This window comes from Columba livia, chromosome 29, assembly GCF_036013475.1.
Source record: "Columba livia isolate bColLiv1 breed racing homer chromosome 29, bColLiv1.pat.W.v2, whole genome shotgun sequence".
Classification (NCBI taxonomy): Eukaryota; Metazoa; Chordata; class Aves; order Columbiformes; family Columbidae; genus Columba; species Columba livia.
The window spans coordinates 486,639-506,392 of NC_088630.1; the positions used below are offsets into that span (position 1 = coordinate 486,639).

The 19,754-nt window shown below is 58.5% G+C and overlaps 1 protein-coding gene across 4 annotated transcripts; it reads right to left on the bottom strand.

Annotated features, from left to right (window-relative positions):
* Positions 1 to 298: 298 nt before the first annotated feature.
* Positions 299 to 19,689, bottom strand: SLC4A8 (solute carrier family 4 member 8). 4 transcript variants are annotated; one of them, XM_065043433.1, is made up of 26 exons: positions 16,842 to 17,094; positions 14,539 to 15,784; positions 12,950 to 13,031; positions 12,241 to 12,375; positions 11,792 to 11,927; positions 11,482 to 11,642; positions 10,896 to 11,084; positions 10,510 to 10,595; positions 10,223 to 10,380; positions 9,831 to 9,918; positions 9,300 to 9,446; positions 9,073 to 9,164; positions 8,434 to 8,608; positions 8,187 to 8,320; positions 7,395 to 7,640; positions 7,192 to 7,294; positions 6,163 to 6,324; positions 5,418 to 5,531; positions 5,181 to 5,342; positions 4,270 to 4,521; positions 3,813 to 3,881; positions 3,244 to 3,417; positions 3,019 to 3,156; positions 2,613 to 2,710; positions 1,901 to 2,003; positions 299 to 1,761 (listed from the first exon to the last, which is right to left on the bottom strand). In XM_065043433.1, exons 2-25 carry the CDS (start codon positions 14,581 to 14,583, stop codon positions 1,916 to 1,918), a joined length of 3,234 nt encoding a protein of 1,077 aa, XP_064899505.1. In that variant the 5' UTR covers positions 14,584 to 15,784; positions 16,842 to 17,094; the 3' UTR covers positions 299 to 1,761; positions 1,901 to 1,915. The 4 variants fall into 4 exon arrangements, with proteins under 4 accessions (XP_064899505.1, XP_064899503.1, XP_064899504.1 ...); XM_065043431.1 differs by lacking the exons at positions 14,539 to 15,784; positions 16,842 to 17,094 and adding an exon at positions 18,911 to 19,689; XM_065043432.1 differs by lacking the exon at positions 14,539 to 15,784 and having other exon boundaries at positions 16,842 to 17,093.
* Positions 19,690 to 19,754: the final 65 nt, after the last annotated feature.

A 19,754-nucleotide genomic window follows, 5' to 3' on the forward strand; every position in this document is an offset into this window, starting at 1 on the left:
CCCCGGTTTTCTCTCAGTTCCTGGAGTTTCAGGTAAAGGGGGACGGGATGCGCCCGCCTGACGCACCAACCCGCCCCAAAGGGGGGTCTGAAAGAGGTTTTTAAATATAATATATGAAAGGTAACTAGAAACTCTGTGGGTTTAGTTATATTGCAAATGGTCAGAGTCCTAAAGCCCAGGGAGATGAACTCCCCCCAAATCAGCGCTGCCCACTCCCCCGTCACCTCCAAACCCTTTCAAACCCCCAGATACGCCTCCCGCCCCCTCCCCCCCCTTCAAAAGACACCGGAGGGTCCCAGCCAGACAAATGAGACTTTTATTGTGTTATTTTCCCATTATGTTCAATGGGCGAGAAGAGACAAAGCAAAGACGGACACTGGGGGTGGAACCCACCGGGGAACAGCAACAGACGGGACCACGAGACGGAGACATCAGGTTCCACAGAACGAACCCAAAATTGAACAGAAAACCCAAAACACACATAGAACAAACCAACCACAGCACACGAGACACCCCACAACCCGAAACACACGTAGAACAAACCAACCAACCACAGCACACGAGACCCCACAGCCCCAAACACACAGAGATTCAATGTCACAAATAACAAACTCTCCTGGTGGATTCTCCCCCTCCCACCACTTTATTTACAACACGGAGCGTTTCCAAACTAGATCATCTCTTACAATAAAATAAATACATCTCGGCATCTCCAAAATGAAAATAATCTCTGTATTTCTACCTGCAGCGCACTGGGGGGGAAATAAAATAATAATTAACATAAAAACGCGCCAGCACCTTAATTACGACATTTCACATCTTTGTCCCCCTCCCTCAGGGATCTCCACGCGTTGGGTTTTGGGAAACGTCTTCTGAAGGGCCCACGGGAGACTCGGGAGCTGGTTTAAGGCACCAAAAATGAGGAAAACCACCCAGACCTGGCCCCGCGGGGCCGGGAAGGGGTTTTGTGCCGACCGGAGCAGCGCGGGTCACCAAGGAGAGCGGGTTTAGTCCCAACGCGGCTCCAGGAACACCCCGGGGAGGGTTCTCCCCGTCGTGTACCGTACCTCTGAAACACCCCAAATACGGGTTGATGGTGGACGCGGGGGTTTCACGGCCACCCTGGGGGTTACGGCTGCTTTTTGAGGTGGCCCAGAGTCACGTTGTTAAGCGAGACCTCAGCTATCGCTTAATTAAACCAACAAACGATAATGAAAGAATTCTAGCTCTGGAAACAGCGAACACGAAGCTTCAAAGGGAGCAAAGTGCTTTCCATTTTCCACCAACCGCTCGGGTGTTCTGACACAATACGGGACATAAGAGTGAATCAAAGGCAGGACCCCAAACAGACCGAAACCCGGGTGGTGATGAGGAAAGCAGAGAATGCATCAAATGTAACAGAATTACTTTGTACATTCAGACTTTATATTTCGAAAAGAAAGAAAAGAGAAGAGGAATTCGGTGTTTAAAAGCAGCGCTGAACGGGAAAGCGGCCGCGGCGCCTCACGGAACCTCGGAACGGCCCTCGGTGTGCGGGGCCCAAAGACAGCCGGAGGGACCAAAAACACCCGGACACACCCGGACACACCCAAACACACCCAAACACACCCAAACACAGCCGCGTGGCATCAGTGCGAATCCTCCAAACGGAAAGAAAGGAACAAAAGACAGAAGAAAGGGGCTTCTCCCCGTGTCTGCGTTTGGCACATCCCTGAGTCACCTTCTCACTCCTTCAAAGCCAAAAATTCCTAAATATGGAAACTGGGGGGAAGGAAAGAAGAGAAGGGGGAGATCAGAGAGGAGCCGCTCTGCAAACGCGGCTTTCCCAGGGACGAGCCGCTTTTTGGCAAAGCACGGGAAAACCGTCGCTCGCAGGGCCCGGGGCACACACGGCCTTTACCTCTTCCTCCCCGCTTCAGACCGTGCCCGAGTCCATGGTCAGGGCCTTCCACACGGTGGTTTTCGACATCTCATCCGAGATATTAATCTCGGAAGGGTCAGCCCTGCAATAACATATTTTCCACAGGTTATGGGCACTGACGCCACCGAGTGCGTCGGCAAGAGGAACGGGGGAGCTCAGCGCAAGCACAGGAGGTCCTGGGCAAGAGGAACGGGGGAGCTCAGCGCAAGCACAGGAGGTCCTGGGCAAGAGGAACGGGGGAGCTCAGCGCAAGCACAGGAGGTCCTGGGCAAGAGGAACGGGGGAGCTCAGCGCAAGCACAGGAGGTCCTGGGCAAGAGGAACGGGGGAGCTCAGCGCAAGCACAGGAGGTCCTGGGCAAGAGGAACAGGGGAGCTCAGCGCAAGCACAGGAGGTCCTGCGGGATGAGGAGGTTTGGGAAGCAAGTCTGAGAGCCAAAGAGCTGCAGCAAAGGCTGGAGTTGCAGCTCCTGCCTCCCTTTTAAATATAAGCATCTCCAGCTCCCGTAAAGTCATCGACAGTGCAAATTTTGGGGGTCAAACACGAGTTGTGCGGCTCTGCAATCCCTGCCCATCAGGTGAATTCTCCCACCAAGATAGCCGCTGGTTTCTAAGGGACGCTCCATAAAAGTGCAAGTGCAGAAAATGGTGCCAAACGCCTTCACACTAACTTGGTGCGTGGTGGAACTTTACCTGTGGCTGCTTTGCTGGGGGGGAGCCGAGACGTTGTTCTTGCGCAGCTTCAGCTGAACGGAACTGGCGGCAGCAGCTTCCATCATCTTCTGGGACTCCTGGCGGGACAAGGACGAGTCGAGGTGTGTGTCTGGTCAGACGGGAGCTGAACCCAGCGCCAGCACCGCGCTCCCCGTCCCGCCGGCCCCGCGGCACCTTTCACCCCGAACGTCCGGGGGCTAAAAGCACCGTGAGGAGCAAATTTTCCATAATAATAAAACAATAAATCATAATTTTAAAAATTATTAATTTAGAATAATCTCTCTATTCAAGTGTTAAGCTCGCTGCTAATTTAGGAAAAAGAAAAGGTTACAATGTGGGATCCAGGCTGCTGGTAGAAACCCCGAGCTCCCAGCCGGCGTGTTACCTCCTCCTCTTTGGCTTCCTTTTTGGCATCGTCCAGCTTCTTCTTCTTGCTCTCCGGCATCAGGTCGTCCAGAAAGCTGAGCTCCCGCTTGGAGAAGCAGACGTCCATCATCTTCCGCACAAAAACGAGCGCCAGGACCTGCAGGAACCGGCGGGAAGATGGGGTGAGGTCGGGGACAACGCAGGTCCCCCCCAGTGCTGCGGGTCCCCATTTTCGGGCTCTGACCATCATGGGGAAGACGATGGCGGCGCGGGACACCTTGATGACCCAGAGCAGGACCAGGCAGAGCAGCTGGATCAGCGTGAACAGATGCACCTTGCGCAGGGGCACGTGCCGCAGGTAGATGAAGTCCGGCTGGTGCTTGGCCGGCATCCCAAACAGCTTCAGCCGGTCGAAGAACTGCCGAACAAACGGGAAAAGCTGCCTCGGGAGTCGTGGCCCCGGCGAGCCGCGGGGGGAGCTTTGGGATCGCCTCCCCCTGGGAGCAGCACCCGCTTTCCCCTCAGCTATAATTGATGATTAGTCCACATTATTCTATCATTAGCGTTTCTTGGCCCACCGAACCCCCACCAAGGATTTGCAGCAGAAATCACCGTCTCTTCGCACCAAACTCCCCCATTTTCACATTACCAAACACCAACCTGCTCTAAGCACAGAGCCCACACCCCCCTGGGCCTGCACCGCGCTGTCCCCTACACTAAATATCTTCATTCTTCGCTTTCATAGAGGTTTTTCCCCCATGCCACTGCTTTGTCCTGCTTCTACAGGGAGCAGACGCAATACAGTCCCCATACCTGAATCCCTTTGAGCGATGACACCCCCATGTAGAGAAAGACGCCGTAAAGCACAGGCATCGGTATATACTGCAAAAAAACGCAATTATATACATTTTTAATTGTGTTTTATCACTCTCTTCTACAGGTGCGGCCTAAAGTTTTCCATGGTCCACAGGGTTAGGGGTGGGCTGGATTTTAACCATGAGAGATTCCGAGTTAATGTTCTGCTTTAGGCTGCACTCCCGGGTTATATTTCCTCACAACAATCCTGTTTTCCAGCAGGGTCAGAGGAAAACAGGCGTTCTCCCCCATGCTACCCCACGGCATGTTCCGCGATGGCAGAAAAAACATCTCAATATATTCTTGTGGCCACACACGAACGCAACATCTCATCTCGGGCCTGGAGAAAAGGGACTATTTTTGTGTAACCTCCAAAAATCTCATGGGTTTGGGGTGTTTTACATCTTCCCCCTACCTTTAAAATCGAAGTGAGGAAGACGGAGCAGCCCATGAGCACAAAGATCATCAAGCCGGTGACTCTCTGCTCTCGGATCCCCAAAAATTTGGGCTGTTCCCCCGGCGCCGAGCTGTCCGACTCCACTTTGAGGCTGTTGACGTGGGTGATGGAGAGGACGGTGGCGGCCACGAACCAGGGCAGCCCCATGACGGAGCACACGCCCAGCATCACCGCCACCATGAACAGGTCCAGGTGGTACCCGCAGCCTTTCTGGGGGGAGAAAAACAAGAAGCGGGAGCATCCCACGGCACAAGAGCCAGGATGATGTCTCAAGGGGGACCCAACCTCTGCTTCAGCTCAAGGCAACTTCTTGGAAATTTAAAACAAAATGACTAAGAAAGACCAAAGAAGAGTAAGGAAGACCAAAGAAGCCCAAGGAAGAGTAAGGAAGCCCAAGGAAGAGTAAGGAAGCCCAAGGAAGCCCAAGGAAGCCCAAGGAAGCCCAAGGAAGTGGCCGGTCTTTGTGCCAGCACTTAATGTGAAAATCTGGCTGGAGTTTGGTGGATTTGGGGAGTTTGTGAGATATCTACTAAAAAGAAAAATTGGCTACTTTTTTAATTCATAAAGAAATTTCTACCACGCGACTCCGAGTTACCCCTGGCAGCGCATCAAAGCGATTCGTTCCTCCAGCCGCTGCTGACATTTTAAAACAAAAATGCGCTTCTTTAGCATCTTTTAAGATGAATTTGCTCCTCCAAAAGATGGCTCACCCAAACTCCCCTGCCCTCGGCTGTGTCATCAGCCCAGGAGGTCATCCTGCCGTGCGGCCCAACGTTGCCCAAGCCAACGCCTTCACCCAGCGCGTGGAGCAGGAGTTTCCCCCTCCCCGCAGGCGCGGGCGGGCTGGGGTCGCCTCCGCAGCCCCTCACCTTCAGCTTGTGCTCCTTCCTGTTGATGATGACGGCCGTGATCTGCTGGTCCATGAAGACCAAGATGGTGCAGAGCAGAGCAGGGACGAACGCGGCCAACACCGTCCACCATGGGTTGGGTCCCAAGGGGTTGATGATCCACCCGCGGTCGTCTCTAGTTGGCTGCAACAAAGCACAGACATCAGAATCCTCTGCCAGATGACTGTCCCTTCCATCCCTGGGTCACATCCCTTCTACCTTGAACACGGAGGGGACGTGGAGCTTTGGTGATGGGATCCCCATCGAGAAGTCGATGAGCACCATGATGACGATGGTCAGGAAAACAGCAAAGTCGCTTATTGTGGACCGGATCTGGGACAAAAAAATTGAGCTGAAAGGGGGCCAGAACGAGATGGAAAAGCTGGGGACATCAACAACATTAAGGCTGGTTAATACCAATCCCACCACCCTGAGGCCGTGCAGCGAATCCCTTGGTTAGGTACCGCTGCTGGGTTCGTCCCTGGGAGATCTGGTGTCAGGCAATAAAAAAAGCTTAATTAGGTGGAAAAGGGTTGTTTTCATTCAAACCTTTAAAAAACGAAAGTTAACAAGTAAGGCAGCAGACACCTGCCCCTCCAGCCACACTCACGGCTAACGTGGGAACAAGGCACTGAGGTGTCACTTGCGGCAGCTCCTCGTTTGAATCAACTCTCCCTTGAGCACATAATGCACAGGAGGTCACGAAAAACCCACCAGCCGGAAGAGCTGATTTCCCACTGTCTGAGCAAACCCAACCGCCCGGGGCAGGTCCCGAGCAGGTGGGAAATCGGTGGTTTTGCGCTCATGGAAACAAGTGAGGGGCGTCCACAGACGGAGAACTTGGCCTTCAAGGTCAACGCTTCCCAGCTTGGCCAAGTGCTGGCAAATACTGCTGAGCGCTCCAGAAAAGCCAGTTTTGGGAAACGAGTGAGGCGGCTGCTGCCGGCCACCGTCTTCTACCTACCCTGGTCGGGAAGTAACGGCTGGTTTTAAACTTCTTCAATAAGCCCGACAGGATGAAGGTGGAGAAGAAGAGGATGCAGCACCAGAAGAGGACGTTGGGCGCGTAGGGGCCATTGTGTCCACAGGAGGTTCCGTAAAACTCTCCACGCAAATACCGACAGTCCTGGAGAAACAGGGTGCAAGGACACGGGGCAGCGCGCGTGCGGGAAGGAAACCGGGGTCACTGGGGGGCTGAGGATCTTGGGCAAAGATCCGGGACCTCGCGGCTGCTGCTGGGGATGGAGATTTAAGGAGCAGCAGCAAGGGAACAAGTGACACGTGAGAACACGCAGAGGAGGGAGATGTGACGGGACATGACGCCACGGACCACGGCACATCCTCCGCTGGGCTGGCTGAGACAGCACCCCAGGGACAGGGAACGCCAGGAATTTGGGGGAAAAAGGGAACGGGAAGGAGGGCGAAGGCAACCGTGGTAGGAAGGAAGAGACAAATTGTCCCTTCCCAGCAGAGCGGGCTCAGGGGACACGGCCAAGAGGGGACAAAGGTATCCCCAAGGGCTTCCCACCCCGTGCCTGGGCTCTGCTTCCAGCAACAACCGCCCGAGAGCTGCTCAGACGTGCACGTTTATGCACAGACCTACGGACAGCACTTAAAAAAGCAAGGCCTGGAGTTATCAGGAACCAATTAAGGCAGCCAATTACTACCTGCGAGCACGAGCTTAAGTCCTCCAATAATCAAACCACCCACTTAACCTCACTCCTGGTCAGAAATATCGTCCTGCAGAAGAGCTGGGGACAATTGTCCCCCACCACGTGGCGACAAGGTGGACGGACAAGGTGGACGGACAAGGTGGACGGACAAGGTGGACTCTCCTTCCCAGGACCACATGGGTGAAAACCACGCATTAATTTTAAACCGTGACTTTTCGGAGCAGCAGCAGCACGGCTTGCGCCCATCGTCACCTGAGGGGCTCCGGCTTTCGCACCACACGAATGTCCCCAAACCCGCTGGGGTGGCCTGGGGCACTTACAGCCACCGTGAGCTTCTCCCAGGGGACCCTGGACGCGTTGATGCGGATGCTCTCCCAGTAACGCAGCGTTTCGTTGGTGATGGTTGGCGGCGAGCACCTGCAGCTGGGAGAGAAGCCAAGACGGGGATGAGGGAAAAAGCAATGGAGATGCATCCCGGGGCGATTTTAGGAGGAAAAACTAAAACAAAATAAAAATAACCCACTAGTAGAGGGTGAGGAAGTTGAGCTTGCTGTGCTTGTGCACCGGGAAGGCCTCGCCCAGGCGGACCAGCTTCTCCAGGGACTCGTATATGAAGATCATGCAGATGAGGGCGGCGAAGGCCTCCTCGGTGAAGCGGGTGATGTAGCACACCAGGCAGCTGGCGTCCGTGGCCACCAGCACCACGCAGAAGAAGGCGGTCCAGAGCCCGATGCACGCCCGCAGCGACAGGTAGGACAGCGCGTACTCCCTGCGGAGCAGAAGGAACCCGCGGTGGGATGAAGCTCCCCGGGGAAATCCGGAGAGACCCAGGAGCGCAGCGAGGCCGCACGGGGGTGATGCGGTTCCCAGCCTCCAGCACCGGGTGCGGAGCCGCGCGCTGTTTAATTATCGTTATTTAGCAATTATCTTGGGTTAAGGCCTGGGAAGAGAATGAAGGTCAGGTCCCCGTTGGGGAAGGGGGTGTTCTCCGCATCGCCCCAAAGCCTCAGCACTGGGCATCTGCACGCAGTCACCGACTACCAGCAAGTCGGGGCTTAATAAGAAGATTAATCACAATAAGGGTGGTTGATCTCGCATCAAAGTCAAAACAATCAAAGGATTGTCATGGAAAATACCTATTTCACATTAAAAGCTCCTGCAAAGGCCCCGCAGCCCCAGACACAGGTCCCATGGCCCCAGACACAGGTCCCATGGCCCCAGGCAAAGGCCCCGCGGCCCTGGGCAAAGGCCCCGCGGCCCCGGGCAAAGGCCCCGCGGCCCCGGGCAAAGGCCCCGCGGCCCCGGGCAGCCTCACTTGCAGAACTTGTAGAGGATCTTCTCGAAGACGAGGACGGGGCCGGTGCTGCCGAGGATGGTGAGGGGTTGGCCGGCGAAGAGCGAATAGACGACGCCGGTCATGGACGCGCCCAGCAGCGACTCCATGGCGCTCTGACGGGGAGACAGCGAACACACCGCTGGGGTTCAACCAACCCAAAGCAGAGCGCCCGGACAGGGATCCGCGTGGGGCCGCTCCGCCCGCCGTGGGCTTTGGGTTCGCTCACTATGTGGCCGTTGGTGGCCTCCCCCAGCAGCCCCCCGAAGGTGATGACAGGCGACATGCAGGCGCAGTAGAGGAAGAGGAAGGACGCCAGGCACTGCAGGCTCAGCCCGTCCCGAAAGTCGCTCCAGAACCACGGGGCTTTGCGCTTCACGTCCAGGATCAACCCTCCAAAGAGCCTGGGGAGGGGAAGAACACGTTAACTGGGCTCCTGGAAGATCCGGCGGAGCTTTCTCTGCTGCAGAAGAGCAACCATGAGCACAGAGGAACTTCCATTGCTCAAAAGCAGCAGGTTCCTTTTCCCATTTTACACCCAGGAGAAACTGAGGCACACAACGAAACCCAACAACACAAAGAGAACCCGAAGCTGAGAGCACATCCCCTCTTACTGCAGCAGTTCCTCCCTTGGGGAAGCGGCAGAGCTCTGCCTGGGGGTATCTATACATCTGCTCCCCCAAACCACAGACACCATGTGCAACGATGCTGTGGCGGAGCCCGGCTGCCCCATCTCCCACCGTGACCAGAGGAGTGAAGTGCAGCCTCTTCACTGGAAAACGAACCCCAAAAACCAGCTAGAAGGGAAGGCGCGTGCTTGGGTTTTAGAGGCAAACAGAAGAAAAGGAAGAAATATTAAAGCCCGCACCTTCCCGTCCGCTCCAGCTCGGGGCCGCTGTGCTTCTCCGGCTTGCTGTGAGAGTCGCTGTCACCGAGCACTCCCCGCATCTTCCTTTTTTCCTGATAAAACGCAAATAAGCTGAAGAGATGTGTTTGCAGCTGCTGGCTTGTTTGGCTTCTGGTCTGCGTCAAACTGGGACCCTGTGACTCGGGGTCCCCGCGGAGCCCCCGGCCCCGCTGCCGTCCCGCACCCACCTGCGACGGGAGGTTTTTGGGGGGCTCGATGCGGATGGACGGGTCCCACTCTCCCGGGGGCAGAACCGTCACCTGGTCCAGGAACTCATCAATCCCGGCCACCAGGTCCGCCCGGTCCTTGGCTTTGTAGGCAACGTCGTGGAAAACCTGCCCGGGGAGACAGGCTGGTGAGAGGACAAGCCAGCGCAGGCGTCCTCGCCCGTGCCAGGGGCTCTTGGCCAAACACAAGGGAATTTTCCCCAAATTTCCTGTCGGAAATGGCAGGAAATATTCCCCCAAATGGAAAAATCTGGGCGTATTTTGTAATTATCTCCAGGAGGCGCCGGTCCCCATGGCACCCTGGAGAAGGACAAGGTGCCAGGATGCACCCAGGGTGGGATCTCAGCCCCCGGGTGACACAAATGCGCGTGTTCGCTTTGGGATGAACATGGGGATTGGATTATTGGGACAGCGAATCCTCCTCCTCACAGAGACAGGGAGAGGAGAAGAAAGCCCAAAAATCACCCGGACAGACCTTTTATCTCCTCCTACCTCGTCTGTCATGATCGTGGCCATGGACCTGCCGATCTCGTGGTACCGATGGGCTTTTCCCCCCGGTCCGAGCAAAACAAACAGGAACCTGGGCAAGGAAAATCAAATGAGAGAGAAGAACGTGCTCTTGCCCAATGGGCACCAAACAAAGTCCCCAGGACGGCTCGAGAGGGGACACGTTGGCTCACCAAGCCCATCCCAAAATTAATTCTCGGGCCAACTTCCCTTAAAATTGACCAACGGGTTTAAATGCTACAGCAAGGGAAGGAATAACGGAGGTGAGGAAACGCGGGTGGGAGAACCGTGCGTGTTCCCTTGGGGTGCCAAACCAGCACCCGATTTCATGCTGTCTGGTTATTTTTAAATACAAGCTCGGCGCTTGGCGCTCAGACCTCGTTGGGACGGGGACTTCGGTCATGGCCGGGAGCAGCACAGCGGGCGTCAGGCGCACGAAGGCCACCACGGGCTGCTGGAGGAAAGCCAGCTCTCCCACCAGCACGTTGGACGCTTCAGCCCCAGTGGGGATCTTCTTCATGAAGTGCAGCTCCGCCTGGGCACCACGAGCCACTTTCAGGCCGTTCGCCCAGAAGGGAAGCCCGCGGCGCTCTGCGGCACGCCCCGCAGCCCAACGCGCGGCAAAGCCGGGCCTAAAGGCGTCAGAAAGCCGCGGGCCTCTCACCTTGCTCAAATCCATCGTGATGGGCTCGTGGTTCAGCCCATTTTTAGCTTCCGCGCTGGGAGAAGGATGAGGGGTGAGTGTTTGGGCTGGCAGGAAAAGAGAGAGATTCAGAAAGAGTGGAAGGGAGCAATTGGGACGCTTCTGCTTTGCCAGGACAAGTCTAATGGAGCCAAAGCCTGGCTCAAACCTTCTCCTGATGCCAAAGCCTGGTTCAAACCTCCTGATGCCAAAGCCTGGTTCAAACCTTCTCCCACAGGCAAAGCCTGGCTCAAACCTTCTCCTACAGGCAAAGCTTGGCCCAAACCTTCTCCTGATGCCAAAGCCTGGCTCAAACCTCCTGATGCCAAAGCCTGGCCCAAACCTTCCCCTGGCACCAGGCCCCTCACCTGGCTTGTCGAGGACGTGCAGGTCCGGCTGCCTCTTGCTCACGTCGGCAAAGGAGCGGACGATGGGGAGGAGGTTGTTCCTCTTCTTCTCGTTCTGGTGGTGATGCTTCTTCAGAAGGACTTCACGGACCTTGGCCCGCGTGCGCTGGTCGAAGTCTGCGGACGGTTCTTGCTGGGTCAGGATCATGTCTGGGGGTGGCAGAGGGAAATTAATCCATCAGAGCAGAAATTCCCCCAAATTCCAAGCCCTGAAGCCCCCAGGGAAGTCTGTGCCACGCACGACACCCTAACGCGGGCTCCGATTTGCTTAGCGAGACATTTTATTACAGATCAGCCTTTGCAGCAAAAGTGAGGTTTTCTTTTGCTAAAAACATCATCAAAGTGCTTATTCATCACTCCGCTAAGATCATTATTTCCCTTTTTAAACAATGCAATTTTCTTGCCTGATCTGATCTCTCTATCCACAGCATCCCTGGTACTTGCAGCATCCCTGGTCCCTCAGGATGCCTGGTACCCCCAGCATCCCTGGTACCCCCAGCATCCCTGGTACCCTCAGCATCCCTGGTACACGCAGCATCCCCGGTACCTGCGATCTCCTCGATGCTGTTGGCACAGATGTCCAGCAGCACCGTCCCGTTGAGGATGCAGCTCCGCAGCTCGAAGAGGCTGTGCAGGGACAGCGTGGCCACGTAGGGCTTGCTCCAGCGCTCGCCACCGTCCTCCACGTCCTCCTCGAACTTCAGCCACCTGCAATCACCATCAGCTCCATCACAAAACCCCCTTCCAGCTCCGCAAACCTCTTCAACAGAGCCACAGGGCGGCAGGAGGAGGCTCCTCGCGTTGGCACCCGCGAAAGCTTCGCGCGGAGCCCGCGGGCGCTGCAGGGATTTATTTACCGCGCCGTCTCCTTCCACTCGGCATCCTCATCCCCCTTCAGGCAGATCTCATCCAGCTGGGTGAACAGGTCGTGGGGAACGTGCTCCTCATCCTCCTCGGTCCCCAGGATGAACTGGACCCGCTGGGACGGGGTGTCTGGGACAGAAGACAAAGCCCCGACCTGTTGTTGAGCTTCAATACAGCCCATCATGCTCACATGCAGAGTCACCATCGGATCGGCACCGTTCAGCCGTAGACACGGGGCGGGTTCCCCCACCGGGGTCTGTCTGCGCTTGCACAGAGCCACAGAAAACGAGAACCATCTGTTCGCCCTCCACATAAGGACGGGCAGCTTCCCCTCCCGTATCTCCATTTCTAAAGCCAAGATCCCTCTAAGGAAGATGAACCTAAACCCACTATACATTAAAAAAAACTATGCCTTAAAACAAAAGGAGAAAAGCGGCCTTACACTGGCGGTCCTGCCCTGCCGGGCCCGGCTCCTTCTCCCGCTCCCGTCTCCGATGCTTCTGGCTGTGGGGCCGGTGGTGCCGGTGGCTCTGCCGCACCAGCGGCATCCGCACGCCCACGTACAGGGTCCGGTGACCTGCGCACAAGCAGCGGTTGCAGCGGAGACGTCGCGCAGAGGGTCACGCAGACGCCGCCGTTACCCCCAGTTCCTCTTCGTTCTATTTTCTCTGTGTCCCCGAATGTCACAGACATGTTTCCCAAGCCTGTTTTACTCAAACTGTGCCACAGCAGAGCAACAACAGCTCCGGCTCACCTGAAAGCATCAAACCTCTTCTCCAAGGGCAGTTTGGCTGGACGAAGCTCAGAGTGGCTCGTTAAGCAGTGGCAGAAGGTATTAATAATTATTTGGATGGCACAAGGTGATGAGAGATCAAATCAGGCCCATGATAAGGAACTCCAGAATACAAAGAAATATAGAAACACAGCCTGGTGTTCGTAGCCAAAAATTATCCTCCTGACCCCTCCAAGCAAAACCAAGCTGGGAATTATCCAGCCCCGCGGCTGACGCTCACGCTGCGGCCGCTGCGGGCCATTTGTCCCCATTTAAAAGCAAATAACTGCTTATTTCTTTAGAAGCCGGCCACGTTCTGCTGCCGTGGAGCGAGCGGCACCACAGGGACCTCGCGGAAGGGGAAAAAGGCGAGACTGACCCTCCAGCTCCTCCTTCTCATAGTGGATATTGACCACGTTGCTGGTTCTCCCCTGGTCGATCACGGCCTCTTCGTCGGGCCTCTGCTCAGCAACGAGAAAACGGGAAACTGCGGCTGGGTCCCCAAACATCATCCCCGAGCATCGTCCCCAAACATCATCCCCGAGCATCGTCCCCAAACATCATCCCTGAGCATCGTCCCCAAACATCATCCCCGAGCATTGTCCCCAAACATCATCCCTGAACATCGTCCCCAAACATCATCCCCAAGCATCGTCCCCAAACATCATCCCCGAGCATCGTCCCCAAACATCATCCCTGAGCATCGTCCCCAAACATCATCCCTGAACATCGTCCCCAAACATCATCCCCGAGCATCGTCCCCAAACATCGTCCCCGAGCATCGTCCCCAAACATCATCCCCGAGCATCGTTCCCAAACATCATCCCTGAGCATCGTTCCCAAACATCATCCCTGAGCATCGTCCCCAAACATCATCCCCGAGCATCGTCCCCAAACATCGTCCCCGAGCATCGTCCCCAAACATCGTCCCCGAGCATCGTCCCCAAAAATCATCCCCGAGCATCGTTCCCAAACATCATCCCTGAGCATCGTCCCCAAACATCATCCCCGAGCATCGTCCCCAAACATCACCCCTGAGAATCACCCCTGAGGGAAGGAAAGGGAAGGAAGAGGAAAAGGAAAAAATAAAACAAAATAAAAGTCAAATAAAATAAAATAAAATAGGTTTCCAAATGAGGAAAGAAAAGAAAAAACAAAGGCTCCTTTTCTCTCAGCATTTCCAGCCTGGGCCGCGATCCCTGCAGGACCCTCTGGGCGGCACTTGGGCCACCGGGATCCCTGCAGGACCCTCTGGGCAGCACTTGGGCCACCGGGATCCCTGCAGGACCCTCTGGGCGGCACTTGGGCCACCGGGATCCCTGCAGGACCCTCTGGGCGGCACCTGGGCCACCAGGATCCCTGCAGGACCCTCTGGGCGGCACTTGGGCCACCGGGATCCCTGCAGGACCCTCTGGGCAGCTCCTGGGCCACCGGGATCCCTGCAGGACCCTCTGGGCAGCTCCTGGGCCACCGGGATCCCTGCAGGACCCTCTGGGCGGCACTTGGGCCACCGGGATCCCTGCAGGACCCTCTGGGCAGCTCCTGGGCCGCCGGCCGCGGCCACCGCAGAGCCTGCAGGGCCCGAACTGCATCTCCCGCCCGGCCCCTTGGCCCGAAATCTGCTTCTTCTGCCCCAAATCCCCACTCGGAGCCACTCGCGTCGTCGTCCCCGCGCAGCAGCAACGCAGCTCAACGGGCAGTAGGAACAAATGAGTTGGCTGGTCCCTGGACACCTTCCGGGGGTGTCGGATTGGGAACAGCCGCGGCGACTTGGCAGCTGCAGCTCCCGAACTCCCCACAGGCCACACGCGGAAAGTCTCTGTTTTGCCCCCATTTTCTGACCGGCGATGCTGAACCCACCCCCCCCGGCAAAAAGCGTCTCCCCCTGCCCACCCTCTGCCCTGCGGGAAATTCCCCGGGGGTTTTGGGGGAGTTTCCCCCCTTTTCGGGGCCCCGCGGCCGCGCTACCTGTAGCTCCTCCAGAAGGGTCACTCTGTGACTCCACCGCCGCATCCTCACGTCGGTCACCAGATTTTTGGGGACAACTGAAGCTCTGGCTCAGTCGGGGGGGACACACCCCCCCGGGCACCCGGCAGCCCCGGCGAGCGCAGCAGCGCCCGGTGCCACCGGCTCCGGGTACACAAAACCCAACCGACTCGGAACCTTGGGCACGGCACGGCCGTTACTTAACGCCACGCAGCCCAACGGTCTCACCGCTCCCAACACTCGGTGCACGGGGCAGAAACGGCTCCGTTTTGAGGAAAAAACCCCCGGAATAGAGAAACAGGGGGTCAGCGCCACATCCTGCCCGGGCCAGGGGCACAGGAGCCATTTGGGTGTGCTGAAAAGCACCGGTGGTGAAACACAACCAAGGTGCAAAGCGCTGGGAAACACACATTTTGGGGCAGCGCTGGCTGTCACCAACGTTTCCTGCACGGCGTTTCGGGTAAGTCTGGCTTTGCCACGGCCCTTTGGTGCTTCAAAACCCCCTTGCCCGGCACGGAAATGTCCAGATAGGCGACATTTTTCCCTCCCCTCGCTCCCCCCGCTGTCTCCAGCTCCACCGTATGTTATTTTCCAAGCTGAGCTAATCCATCATTTCCACCCCATGAATTCGTTTGCTCTAACGATCTTCCTCCACCTAACAGCCCGGTTTGCCCTAAAGACGACACGGGGCGCAAACCAACGCGGCGAGGGAAGGCGACACCGGGGCCGCACGGGTGAGAATCCCGGCCACGGCCAAACCCGGTCCCGCTGCTTTTTGATTATTTAGTATTAAAGCTCCAGGCGTGAAAAACAAGAGAAACAGGACAAGCGGGCGGCTCCGGAAAGGTGCTCCGAGCACCCCATCGCCACCGCAGATCCCCGAAACCGCGGCAACCCCCGCACGGAGACGTCACCAAGGGAAGTGTCCCCGCTCAAGCCACTCGAATGGACTCGGAGTGGACACTTCAAGGAGGAAATTGCTGGAGGAGTTAAGGATTTAATAGAAAAGCAAATTCTCCCGCCCCCGGGTGGGCAGCAGCGCGCGCGGATGCTGCAGCGAAGCCACAAGGCCAGCACGTCCATCTCCAGAAAACTTCTCCAGGTTACGCCTCTGCTGCCATATCTCTCTTTGTGTCCCAGCAGGAGACAGAGGAATTTCCGAGCGCCCTGCCTCGGTTTACCTGCCTCAGCGCAGCAGCAAACTCTTCCCTGGGAAGCTTTGGTGCGACTGAGGAGGAGGAAAAGCACAAAGCGGGGGTTTAGGCCCGGCTTTGAGTCCTCCCGGTGCCGGGGGAGGCCGAAAGCATCGCGGGGGGAGGGAAATGCCGTGTCCAGGCCTCCTGAGCTGTCACACACAAGCAGGACCAGCCACAGGGTCCGTGGGGACAAACTGGGGACCCCCCTCTTCACCCCTCTCCATGTCCACCCACCCCGACAAAGCCACCGTCCCCACGGGGACCCTGAGCTGTGACGGGACCAGCCCCGGGTGTTGGCAACGGGAGGGGACACGTCTCCGGAGCCCCAAAACGGGGCTGCGAGGGGGGGACACAGGTGACGGGCCAGCAGCGCCAGGACGCGGCTGTCACCCCAACCGGGGGAGCCGTCAATCCCCGTCACCCCCGCGAGCTGCAGTATCGGGGCAGGTTAATTAATTCCCCTCGTTTGTCACCCAGAGCGGGTTTCCAGGCGGGTCCCAGGGGAGCAGGGGGGGCGGATGGGACAAGGAGATGCTGGAACAGGGGGGGCCCCCCGGTCAGCTGCACCCCAACGCCAGGCGCACCCGCACACGCCTGCTGGGGACAACAGCTGAGACCCCGGTGCTGGGGGCGCTGCGGGGACAGTGGCCTTTGTGTCCCCACCCGCAGCATCACCGGGGGGGGTCACAGCGGACGGGAAGAGGGGGCGCAGCGAGGACCCTCCCAGTCACCGCACAGGTGAATTCCTGCCCTCCCGCACCCCCTGCACCCCCTCTTTGCGCCCCCACCCTCTGCTGTGCCGATGCCTTGTGCCCCCCCAGGGGCCTTGCACGCCCTTGCACCCCATTTTACACCCCCTCACCTTGCAGATGCCCTTCACCTGCCTTTGCCCGCCCGCACGGCCCCCCCGCGCACCCCTTTGCACAAACCCAGTCTCCCTGTGCACCCCCACCCCTTTGCTCCTGTCCCCCCGCACCCCACCCCTTCGCTCCCCTGTTCCCACCCCTTTGCTCCGTGTCCCCCGCCGCGGAAATGCCGCAGTGAGCGGCCCCCGAGCACCCGCGGGGTCCCGGGCAGCGCGTCCCCCACCTGGTAGCTGAGGATCCCGTCGGGCTCGTTGCTGCCGGCGGGCATGGCGGGCGGGGGGCCGGGGGCCGGGACCCCCGCTGGGGCCGCTGCAGCCCCGGGGCCGCTCGCACCGGCTCCGGCAGCGCCCGGCGCGGCCAATCCCCGCCCAGCCGGGGGCGGCGCCGGGCGGAACTGCGGCCTCCTCCGGCTGGACCCCCCGCCCCCGGCAGCGCCCCCCGACACCCGGCATTGCACCCCGACACCCGGCAGCGCCCCCTGACACGCGGCAGCGCCCCCCGACACCCGGCATCACCCCCCCCCGACACCCGGCAACACCCCCCCCCGACACCCGGCATCACCCCGACACCCGGCAGCGCCCCCTGACACCCGGCATCACCCCCCCCCGACACCCGGCAGCGCCTTCCGACACCCGGCATCACCCCACCCGTCCCCGGCATCACCCGTCCCCGGCAGCGCCCCCCGATACCCGGCATTGCACCCCGACACCCGGCAGCGCCTCAGTGCCCCGAATCATCCCCCCCCAATCACCTTCCGGCATCTTAGTGCCCTCCCCAGAATCATCCCCCCCTGATTCCCTCCAGCATGATCCCACTAATCACCTTCCAGCATCTTTGTGCACCCCCCAGAATCATCCCCCCCCAGTCCCCTCCAGCATCTTAGTCCCCCCCAGAATCATCCACCCTGCCCAGCATCTTTGTGCGCCCCCCATCACCCACACCAATCCCTTCCAGCATCACCCCTCCAATCCCCCCCAGCATCTTTGTGCCCCCCAGAATCATCCCCCCCTCCAGCACCTTAGTGCCCCCCCCAAATCATCACCCACCTTCTTAAACGAAACACCAAACCTCGCCCCAAAGGAGCCTCCTCTATACACCTGAAAATCCCCGGAATTGCCCGAAAACGCACACCCCTGGGTCCACCTTCCCGCTGCGGCCTCCTGGAGCTCCCGGGACACCCCCCATTTCCCTCTATTAATGGGAGACAGGGGGTCATCGATTAATTAACAGAGCCATTAGCGATCTCCCAGCTCGGCTGCTGGCGGACGGGGCCCTGCTGGGGGCGACCCCCGTTTCGGGGCCCTGCAGGGGGCGGGGGGCGAGCCCCCTTCCCCATTTCCAATGATTCCCAGAGCAATCAAGAGACTGGGGACAACCACAAGAGTCAGAAATACTGTCCTCGCCGCACAAAATGTCGAGATTTCATCACTCTTAGGGAGCTTCAACTCCCCCCTCCTGCCCCATGGGACCCCCATTTCCTTTGGCTCCTCCGAAAACGTGGCCCCGAAAGAGCTGGATATTGGAATTTTGGGGTGTTCGCACGCGGTTTGGTGCGTTTTGATGGATTTTCCGATCTCTCCTGACGGGAAACTCGCCCGGCTCCGCTCTGCTCTCCAAAATGAGCCGAGCCCGGGCAAAACCACCCACCCGCGTCGGTAGAGATGGGCACCCTGTGCTTACGGTTATTTAGGGAGCACAGACACATTTATGTCCGTGGAAAGTACCAGGTTAAAAAAAGCAGCTCCTGTGTCACCGCAGCCCGTCCGGCGGGGACAGCGGGTGAGCAACCGCACGCGTGGCCACCGCCAAAAATACAGCAGCAAAGGCCAAGCGGGGAGGGGGCATTTGTTAAACTCCAGCTGCTCAGCGGCCGGGGACGGAGCATTTCTCTTGGAAATGCAGGCAGGAAAGGAACATTTCTCTGGAGGTTTTCCAGCCTGTGGAGGCTGCAGCACCAAAACCGCTTCCCAAAACTGCTCCAGACAACAGGTGCCACCCGCCCTGCGCTGCTGCGCCCGCTCTGCGAGGGCAAGACGGGGGAACAAGCAGCGTGAAGCCTGTGGTGGCGTCACCGCGGCTCTCAGCGGACACACACGCACGCTGCTCGGCGTTTGATGGGGAAGGTGAAGCCAAAAACCCGCGTAGGGCCGGCACGGGTTGCAGAGCACACCTGCCCTAAAGCCGCGCCGCGTCCCCCGCTTCCCGCAGCAAAGCTCTTGGCAAAGTGGGTTCGGACCGTGCTCGCCAGCCCGGAGCCCGCGGTCCCGGAGCACCCCCCGTGCCGCCGCTCACCGCGCCGCGTGCCCTCGCGGCCAGCAGCTCCCGCAGCCGGGCCAGCTCCTCGCGCAGCTGCGCCAGCGCCTCCTCCATCGCCGCCGCGCCTGAGCGGGGGACAGCGAGAGGAAAGCCGGGCCGTGCGACCCGCAAGGAGCCGCGAGCCGGCCCCGAGCGCGCAGGGCGGGCAGGATGGGTGCTGCGGGACCCCGGGACCCCGGCGCCAGGAAAGAAGCGCTCCCGGTTACCCTGCAGTTCACACAGAAAAGAAACTGAAAAGGGAAGTGATTCTGTGCGAGCCGGGGGAGAAGCGAACAGCCAAGTCGGGCATTGCCAGCCCTCGGCCCGCGGCTGCGAGCTCAGCTCCGGACGGCCAAAAACGTCCCGTTTATTGAAAGATCTACCTGCGAAAAGGTTCCTCATTCACTTAGTACCAAGGGATCTATTTCTTTGTGTGAGAGCAAACAGACCCCCAGCAACAAACCCAACGGGCAATGAGGTCCCAGGGCAGGGGCACAACTCCCCGCAGCCCTGACCTGCCCCTGCCCGCAAAAACACCCCCAACCCAGAGCCCAGCTCTGCCCGCGCGGTGTGCGCCAACCAGACACTGTCACTACGCAGAAAAACCTCTCCGCGCTGGGCTCAACACGTTTCCCCTTGCTTTTACAGCTGTACTGTGGATTAGACTCCCCAGTTTTACCATATCGCACCAATTATTACCAGTCTGGAAGATAATAAATAAAACCAAAGCCCGGCACCAATCTGCCGCCCATCTGCGGAGAACGGTCTAATTTCGCAGATCCGTGCAACCTCGATTAGCATAAATATGCAAATCGGCTTTGCTTCCTGTCATATTTTCCAG